This window comes from Netta rufina (genome assembly GCF_964035555.1).
Source record: "Netta rufina genome assembly, chromosome: 19".
Taxonomy (NCBI): Eukaryota; Metazoa; Chordata; class Aves; order Anseriformes; family Anatidae; genus Netta; species Netta rufina.
This window is the reverse complement of record NC_140143.1, coordinates 9,202,435-9,230,405: the sequence shown is the minus strand read 5'-3', so window position 1 is coordinate 9,230,405 and position 27,971 is coordinate 9,202,435. Positions and strand designations below refer to the sequence as shown.

The window sequence follows — 27,971 nt, the reverse complement described above, 5'->3', positions numbered from 1 at the left end:
CAAAGCATCTCCTGTGTCTCAGGGGGAAGGGACGGCTCTGACGGCTCTGCCTGCTTGTATGGCCTCCCAGGAACCAGAGAAGGAAGGGAAATCCAGACGGCTCCTGCTGCTCCGGGCGGGCCCTCCTTATCTTTCCCTTCCAGGCAGCAGGAGGGCCACGGCGGCCCTGCAGGCTCCAACTGCGCGTCCCCGCTAGGAGGGAAGGAATGAAAAACCGCAGCCAGGCACGAGCATAACAAAAATATTTAATGTTCAGTCTTTCTAAAGGTAGCCACACACTTTGTGCACTTTGTGCTCAGATGCTTTCAGACTACAGCAGCTGCAAAAGATCCACCCGGACAACACAGCAAAATGCAGAGAATTACAGTTCTGCACCACAACAGAAACTTAAACCCGAATTACAAACGGTCCATTCCAGAACCAGCTGTACAACATTCATTTCGTTTTAAAAATGATGCTGGGCAGCTCTGGATGAGCGTCCCGAGAACACAACTGCCCGAGGAACTCAAGGAGCCGGTCAGTGCTAGAGGGAGCAGTGCATTCATCACGGAGTTTGTGCGTAAAGGCCCTGCCCGAGGCAGGCCAAGAGCTGCGGTGGATCCCACAACCACCGCGGGACTCGTGTCCAACATTTACCTGCCAAAGTGCTTTTGGACATTCTGAGGAGAAAAGGCACTAGAAGAAAACAAATCGCTGAGCAGCTTGAGAGGGGAATTTCAGGCAATGCACGTCCCCACATTGCCTCAGTGAACCCCCAGCCATCCCCACAGCACATCACCCACTGTGTGGATCCGCCTCAAGCGGGCTGATCCAGTGAGTATTTTCTAAGAAAAATTCTGTTCCAGCTTATGGAAGAACAAGGGGCCCACAGCTCTCTCCTGTCTGCTGCCCCTCTAATTGCAGGGAATTCAGATTGAAGTGGTGTGACTGGGTTTAGCCGGAGTAGCATCAGCAGCAAGACCTGGCCCCGAGTTCTTTGCACGAAACCAGTCTCCCCCCTAAGAGAAAACAACGCTCCTGTCACAGCCCTTTCCCCAGCAGCGACGCCCCGTCAGCCAAGTGCACGTCAGGAATTTCTCAGGGACAGATGCTGCTGACCAAAGGTGAGAGACAAAGTGGCTGAGATGTTTCTTATGTTCTGTAGTGAGGGTCGTCACCTCTTTCTCCCCCCTCACCGAAAGAGCAGCTGCCTTTAGGGGCCTACGCGTAGCAGCCCAAAGGGATTTATAAACCAGGCTGTGCACCAAAGTGCTCTGCCCACGGAGTGCTTCTTCTGGAGTCCACACCAGACTGGCACAACAATTAATCTTTGACTTGGCCATCTGTTGGAGGCAAGCTCATTGCATGCACGGTGGGGAAAAAATTACCCCAGAGAGGAGCTGCTCTGCACTCCCCACTGCTGCCCTCTCTGTGGAGCAGTCAGGTTGCACACACCCAAAAGCTCTTCACCTGCATCACCTCACAGCATGCTCCACGGACATCACCCTAACAGCACAGTTTTGTGCTCTTTATTCGTTGACCCCTGTGAAAAGCAAAGAAAATCATCCTCTGTTCCAGAGCTTCCATTTCCCACCGCTGAGCTCCTAACCAGCTTCCCTCTATTGTGTGCAGATGAACAGCAGCTCTTTCACGCAAAATGGAAAACAAGAGTCTCGTAATGCTAAACAGGATGGATGGGCCCACGTTTCCTACAGGGGTATGGAGGTCTAGGTCAGCATGGAAAAACTTCTGCTGTAGCCAGTCCTGTCCCTGCTAACCATGAGCATTCCTCTCTACCCGCAGCCAAAAGGCAGGAACAATCCCAACCTGTTCATGCCTGTTTTGAAATGAGATTTCTCTGCCTCAGAAGGACAGCAGGAGGCTAAGTTCCTCACTGGTTATGATGCCTTCCAAGTCATTACAGGCTAGGATATCTTCCAAGAACAATGGATAAACAGTAAACAAAGGCAAAACATTTCTAAGAACGTTTTGGGGAGCTCTCAGAAGAACCGAGGTAACACAGAAAAATGCCAATGGAATGGAGGCACTTTGACAGAACTTTGCTTAAAGGAGAAATGCAAGGAACATTGAGAAAAACTGCCCATTTTTTTTCAGTGCATGCATTTAACGCTGAGAGGTTCATGTATCAGCCTCCTACCCGACACTGCTCAGTCAGTCTAATTTTCTATAGTTCTCAAAGTGAAACAGCCACTGTGCACTCAAAGATCTCAAACCACAGCAGACACAAAGTTATTTTGCTTATTTGCCCTGGGCTTGCAAGGCATCTCGCTGGATATCTCAGCCACCAGTGAAACAGCTGCTCTTTAAAAACAGCCTCTCACAATAGTTCAGGATAAGTGAGTAACACTGATATGCAATCCAAATTGCCAGCAGAAGTTGCGTCAACAGAATGGAATTGGTCATGCTGGAATTTGGCCAGGCCATTTGGGATTAACACCCTGAATATCGAAAGAAAGCCACAGAGAACTGCGTTAAGAGAAGAACCATCAAACCATCCTCAAAATAATCGCAGTGCTCTGCCCTTTTTACCATTCACCAGATGACTAACATGCTTTTGTATCACACTGGCTCTTCCTTGGAGGCCTGCCTTCCACACCCTGGTCCAGCTACGCCCTGCTCAGCTTGAAAAAAAAAAAAAAAAAGAAGAGGAGGAAGAAAGTCATTTTCCTCTCTTCCCTTTTACATAATTCAGTGGTTTTTTTTAAACCATTTGTAAAATCTCTGAAACTCAAAGAAAAACACTTCTCCAGCTATAATTCAATCATCCTTTTCTCGTTAAACACCAGTTGAACAATTCCACTTTGATGTGCAGTTCTGTCACTTCAGCTATTCCTGACAAAACATTTTCATTTGCTAGCACCACCGTAGGACTGAGGTTCAGAAATGTTTTGAGACCAATACAGAGATACTCTCTAGGAACATTCACAGGTGGTATTTTTAAAAAAAGACTTAGTACTTTCCACAGGACTTTCTTTCAGTATTCCTATGTAGATTAAATATTTCTAAAACAGCATTTGTTTACTCACTCAGCAGGGAAACAAAGCACCCTGCAGTAAGAATTGGGCTTGTGCGTTGAAACCCCATAAAGCGGGGCTCTTCATCTCAGGGTCTACTTGGAAAAAGTGTGACCAAAACAATGCAAAACCTTAAGAGATGTACGGCAAGACACACAGGAAGAGAAATTGGCACTTAAGATACAGTCAAGCTCACCAGAATGAGTAGAAGTCAGCATGATCCACTAAGATACTGTGTTTAAAGTGGCTGAGAAGGCACAGCCAGTGAGTGGCAATCAAGACAAAATTTGCAGCAAAGAAAAGGAAAACAAAGGATCTGTGCACACTTAAGAGGTTTTGGCTGACTTCACAACAGTGGTGCAGAGCTACCTGTGCAACACAGAGAAAAGCACACGCTGCCAACAGCAGACCATAAGCAAGGAAATAAAGCTGGGCAGATTTAGTGCTGAGAAGTGGTATCACGTCGAGTAAGCAGCAGCAGCAGCAGCTAGCCAGGATCCCTCCCTGTGATCAGAGATCCCTCCCGTGCAAGCACAGGAATTCACCCACTCTCCTGGGTGTGTTTGCAGAGCGCAGGCTCTGCTAAGTAGTTGGATGCTTGGTTCCTCCCCTCACTAAATGTGCGCTGATATTAGAGGAGACAGAACAAAGAAACAAAGAAGTGCTCTGTTTAACAGCTTCCAGCAGAGCATTTCAGCATCGTCAGCAGAACTGCAGGCACCTTCTCCTCCTGCTTGGTCCCAGGATGGCATTTCCTCCAGGCTGGTGGAACTCTGGGAGCTCTGCCACTTCCAACATGATAAAGACAGAGCAAAGCCTTCACTTTCCTTCCTCCAGGAGAACACCAGGTAGCCAAACGCATGCCCGTTTCAGCTTTCCTTCCTCTTGGTGCTGTCAGTGTTCTTCAGGGCACACAACAGGCTGCAGAACAGCTCATAGGAGAAGAAGACGAGGCCAGTAGAGACAGCAGCCTTCAGCAAGCTGGGCGAAAGGCCCTTAAAAAATCCACCCAGGCCCTCCTCTCGCATGACCTGCCTTAGGCAGTCCAGCAGACCCCTATACATCCGCACCTGGGAAAGAATGGTGAAAAGGTTAAAGGAGAAGAAATCCAAGAGAGCCTACCTGGGAGAGAACACAGAGAGCCCCAAGCTATACCACAGAAACAGAATCTAGACATGCAGCCCAGAAATGCTTTTCTGGCTATTGTTTTAACTAACTGAAAGTGTCAGAGAGTCGGGTTGTTCGTGCTGCTAGAGAGAAAGTACGTGTTTTGCATCAGCACTGGCCTGAGCAGATCATTCTAACGGAGTGCCCATAAAATCTTTATGTCACAACAGCATGTATTATTTATGGTAGGAGTTTGTAAAGCAATTATTTCAGATTGTGCTGCTATTGTTTGCCATCTTCCTCGCTCTCTAAGGAGAAATAACTTCAGTTTTTTGACATAAAGAAAACACAGCTACAGCACTTAGAAGTCTTTAAATTAGCTGTCTGTATGTCATCATGTCACACCGTGAAGGTTTAACATTGTGACACATCAGTGCTAAGAACAAATTCTGTGCCTCACTGGAAGGAAAGAAGCATCCAATGCAATGGGTTAAGGTTTCCAATTCCTATCCAAAAGTTTCTTGAGGTACAGACTGATTTACTTCTCCGATCCACAGAATTTGAAAGAAAAATAAAAAAAAAAAGAAAATTTCTAGTCTTCAGGAAAAGAAAGAGATAGCTCCTTGAAAGATCTGTATATGCCCTAAAGTGTATTTCCAGGTGCTACAGATGGTGCTTAAGAACACCAGAAGCATTTAATTTACTTTGAGTGTCGGGATGTTCTGGTACATAAGACATATGTTGAACACTTGGTGCCCATTCTTCACATCAAACCAATAACTGCAGAAAAGGATACTGGCAGGCGATCCTAGCATAAAGCCAGTGTAATCCCCCGCCAGTCATTCGCTCCTGAATCACAAATACCAGGCAGCAAGTAGAAGAATAAAGGAAATCAACCCCCCTCTGTCTGACTAACTAATCCCCAGCTCCAAGACAGCCTGCCTGATGAAGGTGGATGAGAAGGCAAGGCGCAGGTATTCTGGACAATATCATAAAATAAATCAACTTATTCACACAGCTATTCCCATTATTAAACAAGAACAATTAGCTCCCAGAAGTCAAACATTTCTCACCTGCCCAAAGGCTGCTCGGGCATGCTCAAAGCCACCCACTTGCAGTCGTTTTTTGATCAGGTCAAAAGGGTAAGTGAGGGTTTTGCTGATGATTCCAGCACAGCTGCCACAAACGAGGTTTTTAACATTGCCTGAGAAGCAGAAAGGGGAGAAGACAGCAGAGGGAGAAAAGAGGATTAGCGGGAAGTTCAGATGAAAAAGTCACGAGAGGTAAATTAAAAATAACCTTTCACAAGAAGTAAGGCCATTTAAAATCACACCATCTCTTCTATATAGTTTGAGCCTCCAAACCTCAACCAGTGTTTTCTGCATCACACTCACAATGTCCACTGGAGCCAGAGCATAAAAAGCTCGTGACATGATAGCTCATTGCACTGAGTTATGATTTTTATCTACCAAGTGGCAATGCACAAAAAAAAGTCACCAGAGAACCTGTCATTACCGGATAGAAAAGTTTGCATGGCTCCCAGTAAAAGGAAGGTTTCCCACTGGAAACCTTGCACTTCTGACTGCTCACTCCCATCCAGAAAGTCAATTTAAGTCACACGTTGACATTGCCCGATTTCACAAAGTCTTGTGAGAAGTTAATTTTATGGTATTAGTCTTTTTCCTGACATACGTGAGTTAACAGCACAAAACCACCATCAGTATCAGCCTTCTGAAAGGAAATATGCAGACACGATATTGAAAAGTCTAGTTCCCCCATCTGAAGGAATTCTGTTGAGGAACCCAAACACATTTACGCAGCATCCACTCTCTCTCTGGGAGGCACTAGCCTCCAGAACTGTCAAGGTGACAGGTTGCATCAAGATGAGGCTCTTTTATAATGGAGTGAGAAATCAAGATAAGAATATCAAATCAAATAGCTTCAAATTAGACTAAATGAATCCTCTGCTCTAGCAGCTGTGCTGGAACCCGTAGGCAGATTTACTGAGGAAATCTGAGTCCTGTTTGTACAGCGCTACTGAAATTGAGAGAAAGATTATGCCTGCATGGTCTTCCTATGGTATGAGTAATGTGACACAGCTCAAGAAAGAACACCCTCTGGCCTGTGACACTTTAGTTTCCCAACTAACCATGTTTCCATCATGGTTGTTCTATAAAACAAGTTATTTGTAAACTTCACTCTACTTACTCGTGCAGTATATGTGCAGGGATAAGAATAAAAGATGGGAAATTGAGATGCTTTTCAGAGGTTGCATTGAAAAAGGACAGATAGGACAGAAAACTGGGCTTATGACAGTCTCCCAGACTAGTATTCACCCTCTCTTTCTCTTCAGATCACTGACTTCACTGGCCCAAGTGCCTACCTCCTTCCTTTCCTTCAGCTGGAATCATCCATTCAGAAAGTTGTTTCAAGGTGTTGTAGAAGGAGAACTGGAGACCAGCATATGGGAAGATGGCAATGATTGTGGGGGTCAAACCTCTATAGAACGTCCGAGGCCCTTCTGTCTGGTACATGGTCACCACCGCATGGCGAAGGTTGTGATAGACCTAGACAACAAAGAAGATGCTGACTTGCCGGTAAAACAGGCTTAAAAACATCAACCCAAAAAAGGTCAGGATATTTCCTGGTAAAGAGGATAAGAACTTCCCGCTGCCCAAAACACAACTGACTGGTTTTCAGCACAGAGCGATAAACAAAGTGATTCTGCACATCTTCACGCAGTATTCTTAGCTGAGCCCTTGTGGCTCTTTTAAGAAAGCTGACAATTTAAACCTACATCTGAGCCACAAGAGACTAATTGAATGACTGGATCATTAGCTCTGCACTGAAAGGCCTGGGCTGACATTGCATCCCACATCCCAGCTGTGCTTCTGAGGGGAAGGAACAAGGCACAGACCTGAGCTGTGGACTGAGACCACTTGCATCACTGCCATAGTTACTTAATTCTCTTATTAACAGCTCTGCTTGGTCCTGCAACAGAATTAATATAATACATATTGTCATTCTACTGCAGGCTAAGACAAAAAACACAAATGGTTGTGATACAAACTCACACCTGTCTAGTTATTACAGACCTAATCAGCATGGAGACCAGGTCTTACACAAGAAAGGATAAGAAACACAGGTGAAAGGTTTCAAGTTTCACCCCCACCGTGATCTAAACGTGACTCTGTGTAAGTGGAAAGTTTGAAACACGCAATGCACAACAGGCTAGGGAGTGTATTCTATAAGTGGCCAACAGCCAAAACGAAAATTGAGTTATCCTGATAAGGACAGCTTCTCCTTTCTGGATCACCTGTCAGGAGTCAAACAAAAACAGACCCAGCAAAACATAATTAAGAAAGCTAACGTCAACAGCACAGAGGATACCTTGGCAACAACACAAACATTGCCCAACAACAGCACCTGCTCCTTTACGCAAACCCACAGACTGTTATGTACTTTCCAACCTTCCCACATTCATAGAAATAAAAATTGCTCCTGCGAGAGATGGCAATTCCAAGCAGTGAATTCTGAACCGTACCTTTGGCTCACCCTGAGCAGCAAAGCGGGTGCGTAGTGTGTCAACGGGCTGAACTGCAACAGTGGCCGTGCAAGCAGCCAGTCCACCGCAGATGAAGTGCACAAAGGAATCACGGGCGTTGTACGAGGTGACGTTGTGCACCAGCTTGGTCAAGCTTTCAAATGCCATGAACTTACAGAAACAAACACACACAGGTCAAGGAGTCAGTTCCTATCACTGACACAGATCTCCTCCTCTTCTTTCATCTCACCAAGAGCTCCACCCACAGCTTGTAACCACCTCCTCTCTTTGTCCTTCAAAAGTCCTCCAATTTGCAACCTGTTGGAGCATGTGCTCAAAGAATGCCTTGTGAAAATCACTGAGCAGCCTTAAGAATGCCTGTGGTATTCTGATCTCTGACACTTCTGGTGCATCTGGCATTTAGAGCTGTGAAAACTCATCTTCATGCTCTATATATCCCCAAAAGTATTTGCTATGTTACAGATACGGCGCCAATTATTCTTTGAATGGCTGATCATAAAATACATTGCTAATACTTAAAAATAAAGCATGGCAATGTTGTGCAAAATACTGTTAATTCAGCCTCATTGACTGTGTTGCCCTAACAGCTTGCTAAGAAAATGTGAACCAGAGCAAAAAAACTATGCAGGCTTGGAATGTTAAGAGCTAAACCAAGTGTCAGGAGCAAACAGGGCTTGTCTGAGACATCAGGCAGAGCGCAAACTGAGTTTATTCTTGCTGTGCTCCAGGCTGGCCAAGCAAAATTAAACTCTGCTCTGCAAGCTCAGGAAAATTAATTTAGGAATTAGACACCAACATTACACAGCTATACATCTCCGTGACTAGAGCTGCCTTGAATCAGTCCAAGGTAAACCTGGACCCTTCTACCTTTCTGCATCTGCCCACGCAGCCAGTCTGAAGAAGAGCAAAGCAGAGTCCTACAGAGGTACCCCGGGCGCAGCTGATGTGCGGTCACCTTACCTGAACAGCTCCGTAGCCAACTGAAAGGAACTGGGCAGGAACGTGCCCCTTCCAGAAGGCTCCCAACCCCTCCTCCTGGAAGATGCGCTGTACGGCTTGCAAGATGCCATAGTACTTAGCTCCTGGGGTTCTGGAGGAGAGCTGCTCGATCTGAAGCTGGAAGAAAACAGAAAAAATCTTTTCAATTCCACATCGTGTTTCAGTGATGTTCAAGTGTCCCGTTGAGGAACTCACAACCCTAAGAGCCAACCCATGCTACGCAAAGGCATCCTGAGGCATTCTGCCTTCCTCAGAATCACATCTAGACCTGACTGGGACGCGATCTATGTAGGTCTCTGACCAGTAAAAGCACACAAACAACGCAAAGGTTGTCGGTAGGGCTGACAGTGAAAATTAAACTAGACGATTGAGATCATTTAGAAAAAGAGAACAGAGCAAGAGCACACAGGATCCCGCTGGGACCCCCAAGCCATACAGATAACCGGTACGTGCACGGCAGCCCTGCCACCGCCTGCCCCACACCTGACATGGGGTAAGGCCGGCGCTCAGGATTAGCGCTGTGCAGGCACCAGCCGCTCGCCCAGCACCCCCCAGCCCTGCTCCACGAGGGCTCCTCGCCCCCCGGTACCTGGAAGCGGATCTTGATGACATCCAGGGGGCTGACCAGGACGCGGGTGACGAAGCCGGAGGCCGAGCCCGCTGCGGCCGCTTCCACCGTGGAGACGCACTTGGCCTCGGGGTCGTAGCCCACCATGCCTGCCCGGGGAGCCCCTCAGCGCCCTGCCCCGAGCCCTCACCCGCAGCCCCGAGCCCCCAAACCTCCCCTCACCCCGCTCCCCCCTCAGCCTCCCCTCAGCCCCAAACCTCCCCTCAGCCTCGCCCCCCCCCCCACCCCGGGCCCGCTCGGTGCCGGCCGGCTCCCGCCGCGGGCCCCACCCGCCGCCTCAGCCGCCTGCCGGGCGCAGCTCCGCGCCTGCGCGCCGCGGGGCACGCTGGGAGTTGTAGTCCCGCGGCCCCGCTCCCCTGACGGGGGGACCGGGCCCCGCCGCCCCCTGGCGCTGCAGTGGGGGCGGGAAATGAGGGCGGCTGATGGGGCACCCTGGGGTGCTGGGGGGTGAGGGGAACCCCTAAGTGCAAAGCAGCTGGTCCTTAACCGTACCCTACCATCACCACAACAGGCACCTTGCTGCTCTTCATATAGCACAGAAAAGTTTAGCAGAACTTCTCAAGGAACGAATTAACACGCTTCCAAGTGTGTCCTGCTACAGCATTGTAAAAAAGTGCCCAAAACTTCAAGCCATGCTGTGAATAATTTCTGTACTGACTGCACTGGTGCAAATGAAAACTAGTAACAGGCAGACGGCAGCGTTTCTGATTCACTCCGTGCCTATCTGCCTCTGATCAGAACTGGGAGGAACCACCACAGGCCGGTTATGTCACTGGGCCTCTTCCTATTGTACGTTAAAACCCACTACAAAAGGCAGAGGCAGTGCCTGTAAGAGAAAGCTGGCGAGAAGCGGCAGAGCCAAGGGAGCAGCTTCTGAAGGGACCTGCAGAGCCGCCCACAGCCCTGCTTAGCACAGCCAACCTCTTCCATTTATTTAGGCAACAAGAGAAAATTGAAAGCGAGCTGTCAGGCACTGACCACGCAGAGCCAAAGCTGCTGTGACGGTCTGAGCTGGAGGTGCTGCTGTTGCACAAGTCAGACGCTCATCTTTCCCTCTGTCCTTTAGCAGACGCTCCAGAAATAACCAGCGTATCGCCCTCCAGTACTGGCTCCTCACTGCCTTAGAGTCAGCACCACAGGGCTGCTCGAGCGGTTACAAAAAGAGCTGAGAAAAAAAAGCAGAGGAAGAAAGGCTCAAGTGCCACCCTCCCGCTCCACTAATAGATCCTGCTTGCCATTCTGACAGCAACCTGATTGCTCCTCTCCCCCCTTCGCTACTCACACCAGCACATGTGGTTCAGTGACACGGCTCTCGGCTGACAGATTGAAAGAGCAACATGACTTTGGCTAGGCGTGCTGAGATCTAACCGCGATGCTACAGAGGCTGAACACTTACAAATTACCTCAATCAGCTATATTTTGGTCAGCTGAAATAACAGACAGATGCTCAAGTGAAGAATTCAATGTATATTTATTATTCACAGTTAATTACTATCTACCAAATGCTGCTGCAGAGTTAAAGGATTAAGTACATAGGCCTTTTTTTATTTAAACACTGATTTTTTTTTTTAATATATATACACACACAAGACATATGTCTGCAAGGCTGCATGATATACACCAATTCCAAAATAAGGAAACAATCAAATGGTCCAGGTGTAGAATGCCATAGATTCCTTTTCCAATCACTTTACAAAGAAGGAAGAAAGTGAGTGACAGCTAGCAAGGAGAGGGGGAGAAAGTAATACTCTACAGGATAGCTCTCTCTTTCATCTGCTGGAAAATCAAAGTGTAAGGCAGAGTCCATCTCAGGAATAAAACTTGTAACATTTAGTACAAAAAAAGGCACCCTCCAACAAAAGATTGCCCGTGCTTATGCAGGGCAGGAGGAGATCTCCACCGCAGTTTTTGGATTCGTTGGTGGGGTGAAGGGATACAGCCAAGCGGCCACCAAAAGGAAAAATAACGCAACTGAAGATTGGCACAGAGAGCAACGTGGTTTGATTGCTTTTCTTTCCATCCAATTTAACGTCACACTGCTCTGGTGGAAGAGCGAATGGCCACAACAAATGCCATTATGGTAAGGGGTGGGGATTACAGTCATCACACAGCCTGCTGTGAATGGGGAGCGAGGTGGAGGGAAATCTACTTTAACAGTAACACTGACCTGAGGAGGGAGGAGAAACTGGAGAACAGTGATGCCAACCCCACATTTCATGAGCAACACGACTGCAAATACTCCCTATCCAGGCAAAAGAGACAGGCTGATTACATGCATCACGTAGAAACATTCACTAATAGCATAAAATGGTTTCAAGCACTATTTCTTGAGGTTTTTCTGCATTATAAAGTTTTCCATCAAAGGAATGTACATTTTATAGGACATCTCAGGACTACTCTTTCTCAAATTCCCCCCCCCTTAGCCCTCCCTCCCCAAAATATTCTTCCTCATTTTCCCTGGACATACCTTCCCGGTTTCTCTTTTATCTTTTGAGGCTCCTGGTTGCAGCTCTCCACCACTGAGCAGCCTAAGCTACCACTGAATGCCTTGATTTCCCTCCCCCCCCTTGGAATAAGGAAATTCAAACAGTAAGACAAATCTTAAGATTAAAGCTCCATCTCTGGTTGTAGATTTTTCTCAAATGTCCGTTGATAAAGCCACCCTCCTCTACACCCCTCGCCCCAAAGTATTTATTTACACATAGGCAGAAAAAAAACCCTCTGAAAAGCTCTGGACTGTCCTTTTAACTTAAAAAAAAAAAATAATAATAAAAAAGAAAATAAGGGAAAGGCACTATGGAAAAATGTGCTCAACCGTACACCTTTAAGAAAAAACAAAAAAGCTGTCAGCACAGCATTAATAGACTTCAGTTGTAGGTTGGAGTTTCTGAAAGCAGCTCTTGACTCAAAAGAAAAAACAAAACTAAAAGCCACATAACTCTTCTCCCTTCCCCTGCTTGGAAGCTGCTGAGCTTCAGAAGAAAGTGCCAAAGGAGAAGAGACAATAAAAATTAGAGCAACACCTCATCTTTCCCAGGCAAGAAGAGCTGAATGTTGAAGGCAAAAGCAGACTGATGATTTTTGTTTTTTTTAAAGGCAGGACTGTGGATTTGGTTCTTCTCTCATGTCCCTTCATGTCAAATGAAGACCGTTTGCAGAGAGAGAAAATACCAGCAGAGTTTCTCCCTTTTCCTTTAACTGCATGGCTAGGACTTTATATGGCATTAAAACTTCATGCACTGATGGACAGAGGAGGAGGGGGAAACAAGAAGAGTGAATGAAAGGGGGTAACCCAGGAGCAGCTGAGGAAATTTGTTATTTTCTTTTTTTTTTTTCTCTTTTTTTTTTTTTTTCCTAAGATAAGTTTTGGTGTGTAAGTTGAACTCTTCCCCCCCCCACCCCACCCCTGAAGTTCCGTACTGTGAAGGAGGATCACCTCACGGTGAAAGGTGACTCAGGTTTTATCGCCGTGTGATTTTAGGTCACTGGCTGCAGTTAGGCTCTGTATGTGTATTTACTGTTTCTCTCATTTCTTTAAATAATCTCTAATATTTATCTCTAGATGTTCCGATTCACTGGGGTCACATAGTTGCGTGGAAACATGCCCGTCTGTCCGTGGCAGGCTCCCTTCCACCAGTTGGGGTCAGAATTGTCAAGGACTTGGATAAAGTCTCCGCGGCGGAAACCCAGCTCTCCTTCCTCTTGGGGATCAAAATCAAACAGGGCCTGAACGTACGTTGGTTGCTGAAAGGGGAAAGAGAAAGATATGCAAAATGAGAGTCATCTACAGCACTCGAGACACCTGCTCCCTCAGGCAGGATTGATTTTTAACTTGCACCAGAGATAAGCAGTGAACATTTGGGCTGTTGCACTTTCCTGAAAGCCAGCCTCCATCATCTGTAACACGATAAAAAAGGAAAGCATGATCTATAGGAGACCTTAGAAAAAAGGTCAATTTTCTGTGAAAACCCTGAAATAAAAACAGCAGATATCTCAGATGTTCTGGTAGTTGTTTTCCAGTGTTCACTACTTACCATAAATCTGTACTGTACTACAATGGCCTTTTTACTTATTTGTCCTGTTTACAACAACCAACAACATGAGTATTAATAACCTACCTAACCACTGAAATACACAAAGTTCCCCCTCAAAGCTGGGTACTGGCATTTTACACATTTTCCTTAAACCCCTCCAATATCAGTTTTGCCACAAAGCATCGTGTTTGGTCAGCAAATGTCTCCATTGTTATGGAAAACCTAGGGGTTAATTTAAAAATGCATTTGGATTCTTAAAACTGGGAGTCTAACAAGGTATCTTCATGCTTGTCATTCTCAGCCAGCTCTTCTCATCCTCTGCTCATCACTGACCCCACTGTGCAGAGCTGTGTGTTCAGATGAACTCTGGCAAAGGCTGCCCAGGGCACCCAGAGAAGTGCGAGGTTCTGGCTTCTTCAAGCTAATGCTGCAGATACAGGCAAATGGATTTATCCAGAATTGACAAAAGATCCAGTTATATCTAACGTAACATTTGGACGGCCCTGGGAAATGGAACAAAAAAGAGCTACATACACACAAGCTGCTCTACTGACACGTAGCAGGAGGTTTTGGTTCCTCTTTATGCTGGCTGGATTCAAAACAGCAGGCTAGAGATGTTCCATATGCCACCACCTGTAGCTACCTCTTCAACAAAGTACTTCACTGCTACCAAGGTGCAGTTGTGGCTGTGACCCAGTACAAACAGAACTGTCCTTTCTTACTGTGTCCTAAACCAGCAGTAAACCCATTCTTAATTCACAGGAATCAGATGACCTTACTTCAACAGTAATCATAAACATTAACAGAAGCCGAGTGTCCAAGCAGCAACAACACTTTGCCAGGACTGAAGGAGAGACTAGGAGTTAGCAGGTAGGCTTTGCACAAACATCCAGCTAATCTTCCAGTATAATTCTGGCAACAAGATACAACACTACACTTCAACAGAAAAAAATTGAAGTCAGCTTTTCTCCATCCCTGTTCCTTTACTCTGAGATGTAATCCCACTCCAGACTGTGGTTGCAATAGCCTAAAAATTATGTTCTATGGGGACACTTGTCTTACCTGTGGCACCTGTTCAATGTCCCGTAGAAATATTTGCTGGTTCCTGGAGACAGATGTGGATCTGTGATAATCTACCAGCTCGTTCAAAGAATTGAACTTCACCACCCAGAGGAAATACTTGCCAGCCCCATCTCTAAGCACCTTGAAGTGCTGCACATCGTTTCCAAACCTGGGAAGGAATAAAAAGAAAAAAACACATTATTAGTCACTGAGCATTCTGCTGAGATCATGAGCGTGAAGAGTTGGGTACAAAAAGGTTGTTCGGGGCACAGTAAAAACTGTTGGTGGCACTGATATTACAAGTACCAGTTCATTGTTGTAAAAATGTTTGAAAACCATTCATCAGTTGCATCTTACAGAAATCAGTGATCACAGAAAGAATTCAAACACTGAAATTTTAAAAAATCCTGCAAGTTTCAGATGCACTCTTCTTATAGCAGGTCTTCAGTTTAAAACCACCTTTTCCAACCACTCTGAAGTTGCAGAAGTTTGAGGCCTTCTGGTGTCACAACACTCCTTCTCCAACAGCATGTGCAGTCATTTCAGCTTTTTTACACTGCGTTACCACATAGCTGCCATCCGGTACGTGTACTTTTGGATGCTTGTATGCAGTCACCTGTGTCGCTGAAGACAGTGCACAGGATACCTAGGACATGTGCAATGGACTTTTACAAACACAAGGTCACGTTGAAGAAGCTGCACCACAGCACCTTCCGAATCTTGCATTTGAATGTGGACTAGAAGTTGAACACGTGCTTCAGTTTAGTTCTTCAGCCACAGCAATTTCACAACTGACTCAAAGCCATTTCAAGCTCGTGCTACCTCTTGCTAAGCTGCTGCACTTCTCCCAGCCTCAGCCCTTCCCTCACACAGTACCACTGTGCCTGTGTGATGATGCAGGACACAGGCACCAGTCCCATCAAAGGTAAGTTGCTGGGAAAAGAACTGCTGTAGCAAGGGGGGTAGGATCATCTCTTCTGGCAGATGGTCTGGACTTAAGCAAAAGGACATCTTGCAAAACAGATTTCTCCACTCTTTCAAAAAAAAAAAAAAAAAAAAAAAGGCACAAAAACCCTTACAAGGTGATGCTCACAAGTAGTGCAGCAACTTCAGTTGTGCTTTAACAACTTTTTTCTGACAAATGATGACATTCAGTTGAAGCTACTTCGCCAACAATTTTATCCTAAATAAAGAGTAACTCCAAAGAGGGAGTGTCAGAATTTTCCAGATGAACAGCACACCAGTATTTTTTTTTTTTAGTCTAAACACTAAAAACAGGAGGCAAGAATTCCCCACTTGGCATGAAGAGCTCCTATACTGTGGCTGAAAGCGTAGATACTGTCTTGGTGACAAAGCTCACACAAAACAATTCATGGGTACTGCCTCTGCTCCCCTTCCTCAACCTGAGAGCTTCTCACCACTTCAAATGCTGCAGCTCACCATTCAGGGAAGGGAAAAAAAAAAGTTTTTCGAAATAAAACAGAAAAAAGCAATTGAGGTATTACCACCAGGTGGCAACACTGAACAGGCAGGCAGCGCTATGCTGTTACAACCTTAGGTTTCATAAAGGAATGCAATGTCTGGAATGAAGCTTCCATTCATATCTAGTATTCCAGCTCAGATTATTGTATCCAACAGAAATATAAACAACTCTAAAATCAGTTGCTTAATTCAGTTTGTTGGCATGACTTGGTGCTGCTGTGCAGGATGACAAACACTTGGTTACAGACCAGAGACGACTAGAAAAAATAATCTGCTAAAACAGATCACTGATAGCCCCAGAAAATACAGCAAACTAGGAATCTTGCATGAATGATCTAAATCCATCAAGATAGATAGAAAATCGTGTTAATTTCTGGTACAGGAGGGGGGAAAAAAATAAAGAAAAAGGGAAAAATAAGCTGCTAAAGAGAGAGTTCCCCTCTCCTTATGTTCAATTACATCCCAAACCCTTTCAAAAGTTTTTAATACCTCTATTTTACAGAGACTTCAGACGTGTGAAATACTTAGACATGGCTCACATTATACCGTGCTACCTTTCAGGAACTCCTGCTGGTTAAGAGCCAGTGCTTATAGAAAGGTTGCTCAAGGATGTGAACTGTTCCTCCTTAATGTTCCTCTTTTTTTTTTTTTTTTTTTTTTTTGTTACTAGAGAGATTCTCTATGAAGGTGAAATAAACCACTGAGAGATGGAAGAGGCCTCTCCTTTCATAGCATCATGACCCAGCGCTAGAGAACATGACTATCCCTAAAGTAGGTGCCAAGTGGCCACAAAAAACATTTGGAAGCGTACTGCACAAAGACAGAAGATGGAGTAAGAAAATTTGTATCACTGGAAGAACAGGCCTGCTATAAGGCATCTGGAAAATTATTCCTGCCCATCAGCACTAGCAATCACCCGTCCTTTATCCGTGATTGAGAACTGGCATTAGGTGTCGTGATTGCCACACAAGTGCTTCTGGGCATCACTTACTTGACTGAGAGAGAGAAGTCCCCAGGAGCGCTCTCACTCTCCCTGATGAGGAAGGCACCATCATGTCTCTGTTTGCCTAACATCTCTTCAGCCTTTGCTCGGGGAATCTTTCCAAAAAACCACCTGAGGAGCGAGGAAAAGAAAACAGAGGAAATTAAGAACTCGAAACATTTCATGTGCGAGCCTGACACAGATATTCACACCGAGGTGAAATGATTCCTTACAGAAGTACTTAAGCTACACCTACCTCGTTGCCACCCTACTACAGGCTACTGAACCATTTTCAGAATGTTTCGTCCTGGCAGCGAAGCTACCATGATGCGCTTGCAATCGCCCTATTTCACCCAACTTAGCAAAGCAGAGATGTGGTAAGTGTGAAACCCTCAAGTTACAGGATTTATTTTCAGAAGGGGGAAATAACCCAACTGCTCAAAATTTCATGTGTTATTCACAGTTTTGCACCCTACTCTACCCTTTAGACATAGATGATATTTAGCATACATACCCACAAGAACCTAATGTACACAGCTGCTTCACTAAGTCCTACTTGGTGAGGCTAAAAAGACTGCCATAGGAACTAGCTACAACCTGGGACACAGTTAAAATATCTGTTATGGTCTGCACTGGTATCTTAGCAATCAGGCCTTGTAACCTAAGGACAAACAGATTCCTAGCTCAAGCAAGAAACTCAACTCTTAACTCTTCCTCTGTCACTAAGGGCTAAAGTCTCATGTCTCCATACAAACATGCAAACATTTAATTGCCTGAACTGTATGATACCGTCAGGTCAGGGATTACAAAGGAGCCCACGCACTGGTGGCTAGTCAGCACTGAACTTCTCTGTGACATCACAATTTATTTCACTATTGCTGCCCCAAGATAATCCGCGAGTAGTTACACACCCCTTCACTACTTACGCCCCCCAAGGAGAAGCCACCCCTGCCCTAGTCACAATTTGCCAAGCAGACAATGCAGAACGCGTAAGGATTAAGCACAGAAACATCGCTATTTTAGCAGGTAGGAACCTTAAAAATACATCTATGTAATATTTGCACAACGCAAGGGAAACACTGGGAGTTCACTCACAGGTTTCTTCAGAAACATCACAGCTGTAGAAACAAGATCCTGTCTATGGATTGACCCATCCTGCACAAATGGAAAGTGCATTTTATATCAAAAAACAATTTCTAGCCTTTTAGATCTGGTGGAAAGACATCATTACTTGACAAAGAGAATGAGTAGCTTCATTCAGCAGCTGGTTATTCCCGCAGCACGGAGCCCAACCTTTCTGACCCTAGTGATCAGCATCCCAGAGCACTGCCATCTAGGACAGGTTCTGTACGGCAGAGCTCAAGCAGGTGCCAGGAGTGGAGTTATATGCAGACAAAGTGAGAAAAGTTCCCTCAAGTTCCCTCTGCTTCTTTGTGGATGATTGCTGAGCTGGGCATGCAAATCAGTTCTAGGAAAGGTAGGAAAGGTGCTGACAAGGCTTGTTTCAGCAGCCTCTTTTTCTTGCTTTCTTCTGTAGTCAGGACAACCTAGCAGCTTTCACATAAGCAGTCCCATGAAATAGCTGCACGTGAAAGCCGCATCTCAACTTCTTGGCAGCTGCACAGAAGTCAAATGCATGAGGCTGCTCACCTCTGTGGCACTAAGACTGAACCTGCATCAAGCAGCTGTACCATAGCACTGACCTGGTCACAAGGATCCTTACCTACATTCACATTTGCACTTCCAGCCTAATCCAAGACTAAAGGCAAACAAGGCTAAGCAGTAGGTCACGCAGTGTGGGAAGAGCTGAGCTGTGTGCACAACCAAAAAGCACAGCTGGCAATTCCGAGTAACAGATCACACCAGATAGAAGCTCTTACCACAGCCTTTAACCACGCAGATGACTGACCGTAGAGGGGAGCATTTAAGAACAAAAGCTCCATGCAAAAGGTTTCCTTTCCACAATGAAGTTTTTGGTACAACAAAGAGAAGTTGCAAAACCCTCACTGAAATTGAGCCTTTCCTGAGAAAGGCTGAAGCTTTCAGGAGACCACAAAGTCTCCTCTCTAAGCAGCAGTCCCCAGAGGTAAAGGAGGACCTGATTACCAGCCTCTCAGCTACTGGCAGCCCTAGCTCCTCTCACTAGCTGTCTTCAGCATCTGCTCCCCACAGGAGGCTACACAAAACCATGCCCCATATTATATCTAACATGATGACACCACAAAGGTGCTGTTACTACATGCAGCATTAGATCAAATCACTCCAGGCCATCTCCCTTGTAAGGGGACTGTACAGACCTCTTAGCTATGCAGCTCTGTTATGTAAACTATGCTGGCACTGGAAATGATGCACCCTGTTTACAAACTTGCTGGCAGGTCTTATTTTGCACTTTTTACTCCCTGTACCCCCTGGAATGGAAAAGAAAAGCTTTCTCCCACAACCAGCCTACGTCTAGTGACAAAGAAGTCCTGCATTTAGTACTTTCTCCATGGGCTAGCAACTGTGTTTCTTCTCAGTACGTGAGGCAGTGGCAGACCCAGAAGAATGAACACCTACCTGTCCCACACAGTACTGTGCTGCCTCCAAAATCAACCAAGAGAAACCATTACAGGAAACTCCTTCAGAATTCCAAGGTAGCATTTTGTTTTCTGGGCTGTTGGCACAGTTGTCAGAGATAAGCCCTTAAATTCACCTCTGCCAAATGCTACATAAAGCTAACGTTCTGTTACGACTTCAGATATCCTGACACAGTTCTTGTTTACAATGTGTTTTAATTCTGTTTGGTTCTCAAATAATTCTCAATTACACGTGACTTGCAAATGAAAGCCTCAGCTTAAAAAAAATAAATAAAAAAGTCACTCATCTCTGAAAAATAGAAAGAAACCTGAAGAGCTCAGAAGAACTTCTGTCATCCTTCTTGAAGCCTCACAAGTTTATCCTTGTTTTCTCCTCAATTTTACTGACTCATTAGAAAGTTGAAGTGTACAAGTTGATTAATTAAAGTAATACTTCCAAAACAATGATATACAATTCTTAAAGTTTTCTGCCAGCTGTTTCCAAGGCATTTTAATTTAAATAGGAAGATTTTTAATCAAAGCAGCTTTATCATTTCATTGCTAGTTTAGCCATTCATAGAGCAACAGGAGCTTGACTTCATAAAAAAAAGATGAAGAGAAAGAAAACCCCATAGATCAAAGTTATGTTGAGGAACTACTGTCCATTTAAGAACATCCTCATAAAACATCAGAAGTATTCTGCACATATGAATCTTTCCTGGAGAATGACTGAAAAAAAATAATAAAAATCAGTGTGCCCAAAAGAACTAGGCCAAAGAAACTGACATTCTCATAGCTTCCCTAGTAAACGGCTAAGCTTGATAACCCTACCACTCCTCTCCAGCTAGCTCTGTAATACAGATGAAACTCATCCAGTCAGCACTACAGAACCAAGTGCAGACGTTACTGCTGATGCTGCACAGAGGGCGATGCACCAGTTGGTACAACGCGAAGCTCACGCTGCGTTCAGACTCCTTTCAATCAGCAGCTTGACAATTCTTTTGGCTTCACTGAGTGCAACCATTTAGTTTGGCTCATTTCTTCCACATAAACTGCAAAGTAAGACTTCAGCAATACCTTAAAGAACAGCCGATTATGAACACGCACACTTGGACACACATAACACAAGTCTGATCCAGATCATTTCATAGATGGCAAATTCTTTCCCTGCCCCCTTAAAAGCAGAAAGGTAGCCCTACCCCGAACTGCACAGCTGTGCCTTCACAGGAAGCCTCCCTGCCCAGAGCTTCCTGCAGCTCTTCTGAGTATCATGCTGCTGTCTACTTACTTCTTTGCTTTGTGAATTGATATGCGATTTGGATTAACCCTTCAGAACCCAGGTGACTCAGACGATGACTGAGATGTGCCACGTTTCCCTCTCAGCTTTGTCTGCTCATAGTTACAAAGCAAACGGGAAGATTTGCAAAATACAAGCAAGATAGAACACTCTTTACAACAAACTATGAAGCTGGAGGATTTAAGTCTCAGATCCTCTGACAGAATTAACCTTTAAAGGCTTTTTCAGATGCTTTCTTTCCAAATCCTCTCGAGCAGCTCTCATGGCACCTTCCCACAACACTGATACCAGTCTGAGAAAAGGAACGGTCTCTTTCTCACACCTGGTCAGCTGCCCGATGTTTGCTTTTTGTAGGACCTGCTGGACTACTTAAAGAGCTCTGCATTACCACTAAGCAAACACCATGCTGCGTGAACTTTTGTGTGATTTCCCAGGCCTGTTAATACACTCCCCAGCATTGCTAAGTGCTACACATGGAGCTACCGCCATCCCATTGCCATCAGCAGTTTAAACATCTTCAAAAAAGGTCAAACTAACTATGCTTTAAAACCACCAAACTCACTCACTTGTAGGCTTGGATGTTGTTCATTCCCCTTTGTTATCAGTAAGAAAAAAACCTGACAGCTCTATCCCACTCAAACAAAAACACATGGATGATTAAAGAACAAACAATGTCAACATCAGACCACAGTATAACTCAAATGCTTCCAAAATTGTTATTAGAAGATGCACAATGACTCAAATCAATGAAGGAGAAATCACAATACGCATTTCTGATCCCCACTGGACTAGCAGATCAAGACAAACTAAACTAGGCTTTAAAAAACTTCATAATTTTCTTGTACACTTTGCTTCACTTCTCACTTGGCTGCACTAAAGCAGCCCCCTCTCTTTTTTTGGGGTACAGTCCTTCAGAAGCTTCTGTCCAACCTAAATTATCCTTTGATTCAGTACCCAGAATGCAACAAACATACCAGAAAAAATGTTTAAGGGCATTTGGAGTTAAATTTTTGGTAAGCTGTAAATGCTGCAACTTTCACTTTACTTTACTTTGTGTAGCAGATAAAAGAGTTCATCACAAGAACACAGTCACACTTTTTCCTGGGACTCTGGGTAACAACCTTCTACTGAACAGTTTTCTGCTGGTTTAAGCCTGCAACCCCCAAGGTCAGTCAATCTGACCCTACAGCAAAATACCAGAGAATGCACTAGAAAAGCTTCCAAATGTCCTGCTCCATAGCTAGCTGTGAAATAACTTCCTGTGAACACTGTAGGCTACAGCCAGAGACACAACTCAGTGACCATCTTTTATCTAGCCATATGGTTTGGTAGATCTGGTAAGGAACAATCTGCCAAGTGCTCAGCAGCAAACCACCTTGTTTGAAGGGAAGCACGTGGAAAGATCAAGAGATCCTATCAAAGCTCTACTTACGGATGTGGTTTCATTTCTATGTAGTTCTTGGGAATGAAGCCGTCTTTTCCATTGAGTTCTGCCTTGTACCAATTCTGATCGCATTCTTCATTCAAAACCTGAAGGAAGGAAACAAATAATAAGCTCACCGCATTTCAAGTTACAGCAAAATGGGTGCAGATATTACCTTATTCTTCCAGTTCTTATTGCCAAGACTGCTCTTGTAAGGCAAACCTATAAAAACAAGCTGCCAGCCATCCTGCTCCACTGCATCTCACGAGCTTTCAGAACCAGAAGCTGGACCAATAATTGAAAATAGCCAAAGAACAGCCAGAACACCACATTTTTTCACATGAATCAGTACTTCAAAACACACAACTCCAAAACAAATGTTTTAATTTTTCATTGAATCCCTGCTAAATGGTACAGTGTGACTGACAAGCCAGGTAGAATAACTGAAAATAGCCTCTGGAACAAAGCAGGATGAGGTTCCACAAATAAAACCACGCTATAGTTTAAAACCACCTCACTCCAAAAAGATTTTATTTGGGTTTGGAAGTAACAATCACATAGATCCTGCCCACCCCCTTTCAAAATTAAGCACCCCAGTAATACTTTTTTCTAACACTTATGTTCCTGCTCAGCTTGCTGATTTTTTTTTTCCCTTTGCAACAGTGGCCCCCAAAAAGCTAGATGTGAGTTAAAAAAACACAATTTATAGCCTCAAGTCACAAAAGTGTCACATTATTAGCATTGCCAGAATGCGGGACAATGAGGAAATGTAAAGAGAAAGTCAACATAAATGCAGCCCCAGAGATCACAGACTACATACAAACAGTGAAGATACCCAGCAGAAAAATTCTCCTAAGCAATTACTTCAATTTTTGCAATCTCGCTATGCTTCTTTTTTGGAGGGGCAACAAGAGGAAATTAAAAAGGAAAAGCAGACAAAAATTTGCAAGTGCAGGCCTTAAAATGCTTAGAGCTGATAAAAGTGCTTCAGAAAATTAAACTCTGAAGATCAATTTTTGCTGCCTTTCAAAAATGTGTGACATTAACGCCCTAATCTGCCCCACTGCTGACTGCTGGATCTGAAGAGAAAAACCTCATCACCTACTGAAATGGAATCTGTTAAAGCAAAAGGAGAACAGAATTCAAAATGCCACCGTGAGTGACAGTGGGTAGCAGTTACCTGCCTGCTCCTTAACTCCCAACTGATCAGGCTGACAGTCCCAGGGATGTCCCTTTGGTGCTGGGGTTTCATGAGGCGCCGAGCACAGCAGCAGTGCCACATCCTCTGACCTTTAGGTCAGCAACGATACTCACTTTTATGACCCAGTTCAGGATACCTTCGGTTGAAGAAGGGACTTTACTACCTAAGGCATCTTAAACCTTTTTATAAAGACATTCAGACCAACTTTTATGCAGTTCCTGCTTTGGGTTTCCACTGATTTACAAGCATTACGGCCATTCAGCAAGGATAATCTGACCACAGGTCATGAGCAGTTCAAGGGTGGCTCTGTTACAGGCTCCGAGGTAAAAGCTTGCACACGAGGAGTTGACACAGACCAGCTGATGTCTGCTAACTCGCCTTTAAGCAGGAAAACTGCACATCTCAACTGCTGCACTGACTGCAAGACAGCATTTTGTGCAGAAACCGATGCAGCTCCAGAATCTGAAACACAGCTAGATGACACCGGCAGGCAGCTCTGCCACACTACAAAGGGAACCCTGAGGTTAAGAACAGCTATGTAAAAAAAGTGAATTGTATAGAGACTATCAAGGTGGAGGGCAGAGGTTGGAATCCTGATCAACAGCTCAGTCATACAAAGATTTTGGCACAGAGCTTGTATGATCAGGAATTTTGGTTATTACAGGTCCTTGAAGCTATCACCACAGTCACTGTACAAAATAACACACGCACAAGACACGTTTTGATGTTATTTCTAATAAGCAACATCTTATGCAAATAGAATCCTTTCCTTTAGCAGAGATAGCACCGATCAAACCTCTGACCAGATTGTGTACCAACCCATTTCACTACCACTGAGTGCGGTTAGGGGATATGGTAGTCTATTTTTCAAAAATTAAAAAACAACAAAAAAACAAACAGAAAGGCCGATGCTTCATATGAAGGATATTACCACGTATTTGTGCTTTTGGCAGTAGGAATCAAAAATTATCAGAAATTCTAAAGCCCTAATGTAAATTATGTTAATGAGTTTTATCTTGCTCTGAAGATATGCTAATAGGTTTGGAGGAGCCAAATCACAGAGGGCTTGGGGTACTCATTAATGCCTGGCCTGAAGCCAGATGCCAGTGAGGGAGCACTGCTGAGGCATGCATTGAGCTCTGCAACAGGAAAAAACAGCTGGATGAAAGGCAGGGTAAGGTGAATTGCCTCCACATGTGCATGTCCAACCTGTTCAGGGGGCATCTGCTGTGATAATGAATCCTCCAGAGCCCCCCACTTCACTGGCTCACTTTGCCCCAAGGACTTCTTTCTGCTTCATACAGGACTGAAGCATCTTCATAGCTGCTTGTCCTTTCCAGGATCATTTCAAGCCGTTGTCACAGCTCCAGTCACACCCTGGCAGATAGTATGGGACACGGATAGTTCAGCTATGTACTGAAGAGCTTATACACACACAGTCACCCTGGAGGCACCTTTGTTTGCTCATTTCTAGGCTTTTCAGTGTGCTCCTTTCCTGGAGCAACAGAATTTACCGTCTTCTTTGGAAAGCTCCACATTCAAGTTCAAGTCTTGTTTAAAGAGAGGTCACCTCCACAATACAGATGTCTACGAAATCATTTGTTCTGACAGCATCTCGAATAAGCACCCCTGGAGCTGCTCCCGGTGCTTAGTCAAGCAAAAGTGACTTGTACTGAAGCACCTTAAATTGAGGACAGCTCTGCAGTCACGTGCACGGAGCAGTAATTCTGGTGGCTGCTACCAAGTTAGGTACCTACTGCTGTGACAGCTACAGAACAGTCAGATAAAATTTTGGCTTTCAAGAAGTTGTGCCACTACCAACCACTACTGAAATACAACTAAAAAGTAAGTCAAGAACAAGGAGGAAATCTCTGCACTGGGGAATCCAGCCTAGATGCTTACATCTGACATTGCTCTCTTTGTTTTTAGCCTTAAACCCACTGAAATGAAAGAACTGACATCATGTAATTAACTCGTTCTGCTGCAAAGCATTTCAAGCATCCAGTCAGTCCATCTAGTCCGTATCTCCAGCTGGCCTTCAAGAGATTTTCAGATGATAATCACAACTACAATTTCTTACTGAATACCTAAAAACCAGTTCTATGCCTGAAAGAAGAATATAGATTCCTAACTTGAACTGTCATAAGATTTTTCTAGACTTCAAGGCTACAGTATTTAGTTTAAGTATTGAATACATAACTGGGTTTTGCTTTGAAGATTTCCCAAAGTGCAAATAAATGCAGATAAATTAAGCAACAAAGTGAAACAAAGATTACTGCTCCAAATCAAGACAGCCTTCAGAGTCTGCAAAAAAAATATCTAAAAAGCCCACATTTATCTCATCAACTGTTAAAAACTGCTGCTCTGCATACAGGTCAAACCATGAAGCATTCCTCTGCAGCCAGTCCCTACGTCTGCTACAGATCTAATCAGGCTTACGACAGAGCGACTCCTCCTTTCACACTGGGGCATCTGTGCCGGAGAGGAGGAAGAAGGAAGGATATTTTTAGCCACTACATTCGAACACATACTGCCATGTGATGGCCTCAGTCTGCAGTCAGCCCTGTTTTACAGTAATATTGGCTCAACTGCTGCCTGCCAGTTTCCTGGTTTGATAATAGATCTCTTATCAATGAGAGCCCATCTGTTCCCATGGAAATGGCGAAATGGCACTGCTGAAGAGCTGCACAACAAGGCCATCACGAAGTTTTGGCCGAAACTGCTCGCAGAAAGTATTCTCGGCCATTTTCGACCCCCTACCTGGTGAAGGTTTCTAAGCACGGCCTTTCCATCCTCATGAATTGTTGCACCAGTCCTGATACTCTCCAAGCCAAGCATCTCTCAGGAACACACAGAGACTAAACAGGAACATGACAAGCAGACTGGCTCCCATATGCAAACGTAAAACTAAACATAAGGCCTCGAACGTATTTACATGTTTGCAAATTTAGCCAAATTCATCAGAACGCCTGGCTTTTGGAGAGCCAAAAGCCAAGAAACGTGTTCACAGAGGGCTCTGAGTTTTGGCTGAACCCAGCTCCTTCCCCTGAACTGCGAGGTTTTGGGATTGTTGCTGCGCTAACTGAAACAGAAGGTAACAACTGCTCTCAGCTACAACTGCCTGCTAGCTGCCAATGTGGTTTTCCTCCTGAACGAAGTTGCGCTGACATCGCCACAAAGAAAACAAGGCAGTATATTAAAAACACTCTCAGAGTCTCAGGAATCCGAGGAAAGTGCTCACAACACTTCATGCTAGGGCAGGAATTAAATTTTAAAAAGTAAACAAATGATTCCAAGCCAGCAATGCTGCAATTGAAATGTTTAAGCCCAGAAATTACTCATCCCGGGGTGGAATGGTGGCTGGGAGGTCAGTTATTGAGTCCCACTGACATCGAGCAGCGCTGGAGGCTCCAGGACTGGCAGCTCTCACCCTACTCCAAAGTGCTTTAACACAGTTTCTCCTTTCAGAGGAAAACAGCTCCTGTTCTGCTCCACGAAAAGAGGCACGAACACAAAGCAGCCACATCACATGCAGGCAGCTACCACTGCAAGGCTTCAAACAGTTGGATTCAACAGAGTAAATTCAACAGTCTACTCTAGGGCTTTTTCCTTCCCCAAAGCTACTGCAATGGCACCACACAGTGTTAAAATTCATCTCTTCAGAGTGTTGTAAGAGAGCCCGAGACACTGCCTGGCAAACTGCACCTCCTCCCTGCCTCATGCCCATGCTGCAGAACCTCCTCTGAGCAGCCGTAGCCTCCTGCTCTGGCTGCCTCACACCACCACTGAGGTGGCCGTACTGAGGAAACAGCAAGTTCAGAAAACCTCGGGTACTGCGCCTGTCAACATGGCACTGTAACTCAGGCCAAGGCAAATCAGAGCCTTTATCTTCCTGGTTTATTCCTCACGACACGGATGGCAGCTCATTTCAACTTCAAACACTCGACGCGAAGAGATGCATCAGGCAACTGAAGGTGACAAGCTCAAGAACAGCAACTGCTGAAAATATTTTAGGCTTTTTCTTGCGTATCATAACCTCACCTAAAAATGAAAATATACATCTTTCACATCAAAACCTGAAGCATCAGGTTTGGACGTGACTCCTGTAAGACTGAATATTTGCTCTCCAGGTGGGTCTAGGAAGCTGTGAAAGCACCTAGCAGCCAGAGCAGGTGTAACTAGAAAATGGCCAGTGAAAGATTCGTTCCTGAACTGCAGTCAGCTACCAAGTATTATAGTACAATACCCAAATCAGGTGTGCAGTTCGCAATATATAATGTGATAATGTGTTAATAATAGAAACACTTCTTCCACCTTTATCCTTTGAAATGCACAAAAAGAGCGCAGCAGGCCAAGCTGAACCCAAGAAGCACGGAGAGCACATCTCCAAGTGTGCAAATCAAAAGCTAGTGCCTGGGCTACACAGTGCTGTCTTTAGGCATCTTCTTTTCATAAAGAAGTTATTTCTATTCCTTTTGAAGGAACCTGGAGAGCTGGAAGAAAGATATAAAAGCAATGCTGAAGGACTACAAACCACGAATGACAATCAAAGTCACGGGGTACAGCCACTCTAGGAGCTAAGTCTCCTTCCCTACTATAAGTAACATTCTCCTTTCAGTCTA

General features: G+C 44.8%; 2 protein-coding genes across 2 annotated transcripts in view; both read right to left on the bottom strand.

The window, feature by feature from the left end:
• Window positions 1-225: 225 nt before the first annotated feature.
• Window positions 226-9,446, bottom strand: SLC25A19 (solute carrier family 25 member 19). Its single transcript, XM_084298358.1, has 6 exons — window positions 9,275-9,446; window positions 8,647-8,802; window positions 7,666-7,836; window positions 6,505-6,688; window positions 5,195-5,325; window positions 226-4,084 (listed from the first exon to the last, which is right to left on the bottom strand). Exons 1-6 carry the CDS (start codon window positions 9,398-9,400, stop codon window positions 3,884-3,886), a joined length of 969 nt encoding a protein of 322 aa, XP_084154484.1. The 5' UTR covers window positions 9,401-9,446; the 3' UTR covers window positions 226-3,883.
• A 1,319-nt stretch (window positions 9,447-10,765) lies between these two features.
• GRB2 (growth factor receptor bound protein 2) overlaps window positions 10,766-27,971 on the bottom strand; it is a 50,680-nt gene continuing 33,474 nt past the window's right edge. Inside the window, exons 3-6 of the mRNA XM_084298584.1 lie at window positions 22,158-22,255; window positions 16,883-17,005; window positions 14,410-14,578; window positions 10,766-13,057 (exon numbers count right to left, since the gene is read on the bottom strand). Of these exons, the coding sequence (XP_084154710.1) occupies window positions 12,872-13,057; window positions 14,410-14,578; window positions 16,883-17,005; window positions 22,158-22,255 (576 nt within the window). The 3' untranslated portion in view covers window positions 10,766-12,871. The remainder of the gene's footprint in view (window positions 13,058-14,409; window positions 14,579-16,882; window positions 17,006-22,157; window positions 22,256-27,971) is intronic.

Bases quoted from the DNA above. Each gene is read 5' to 3' on its own strand.
- SLC25A19 (XM_084298358.1), bottom strand. From the start codon at position 9,400: ATGGTGGGCTACGACCCCGAGGCCAAGTGCGTCTCCACGGTGGAAGCG. The intron at 7,837-8,646 runs GTAAGGTGACCG...TGTTTCTGTAAG, and splicing joins TTGGCTACGGAGCTGTTCAG to TTCATGGCATTTGAAAGCTT. The intron at 6,689-7,665 runs GTACGGTTCAGA...TTTGTTGTCTAG, and splicing joins CTGCTCAGGGTGAGCCAAAG to GTCTATCACAACCTTCGCCA.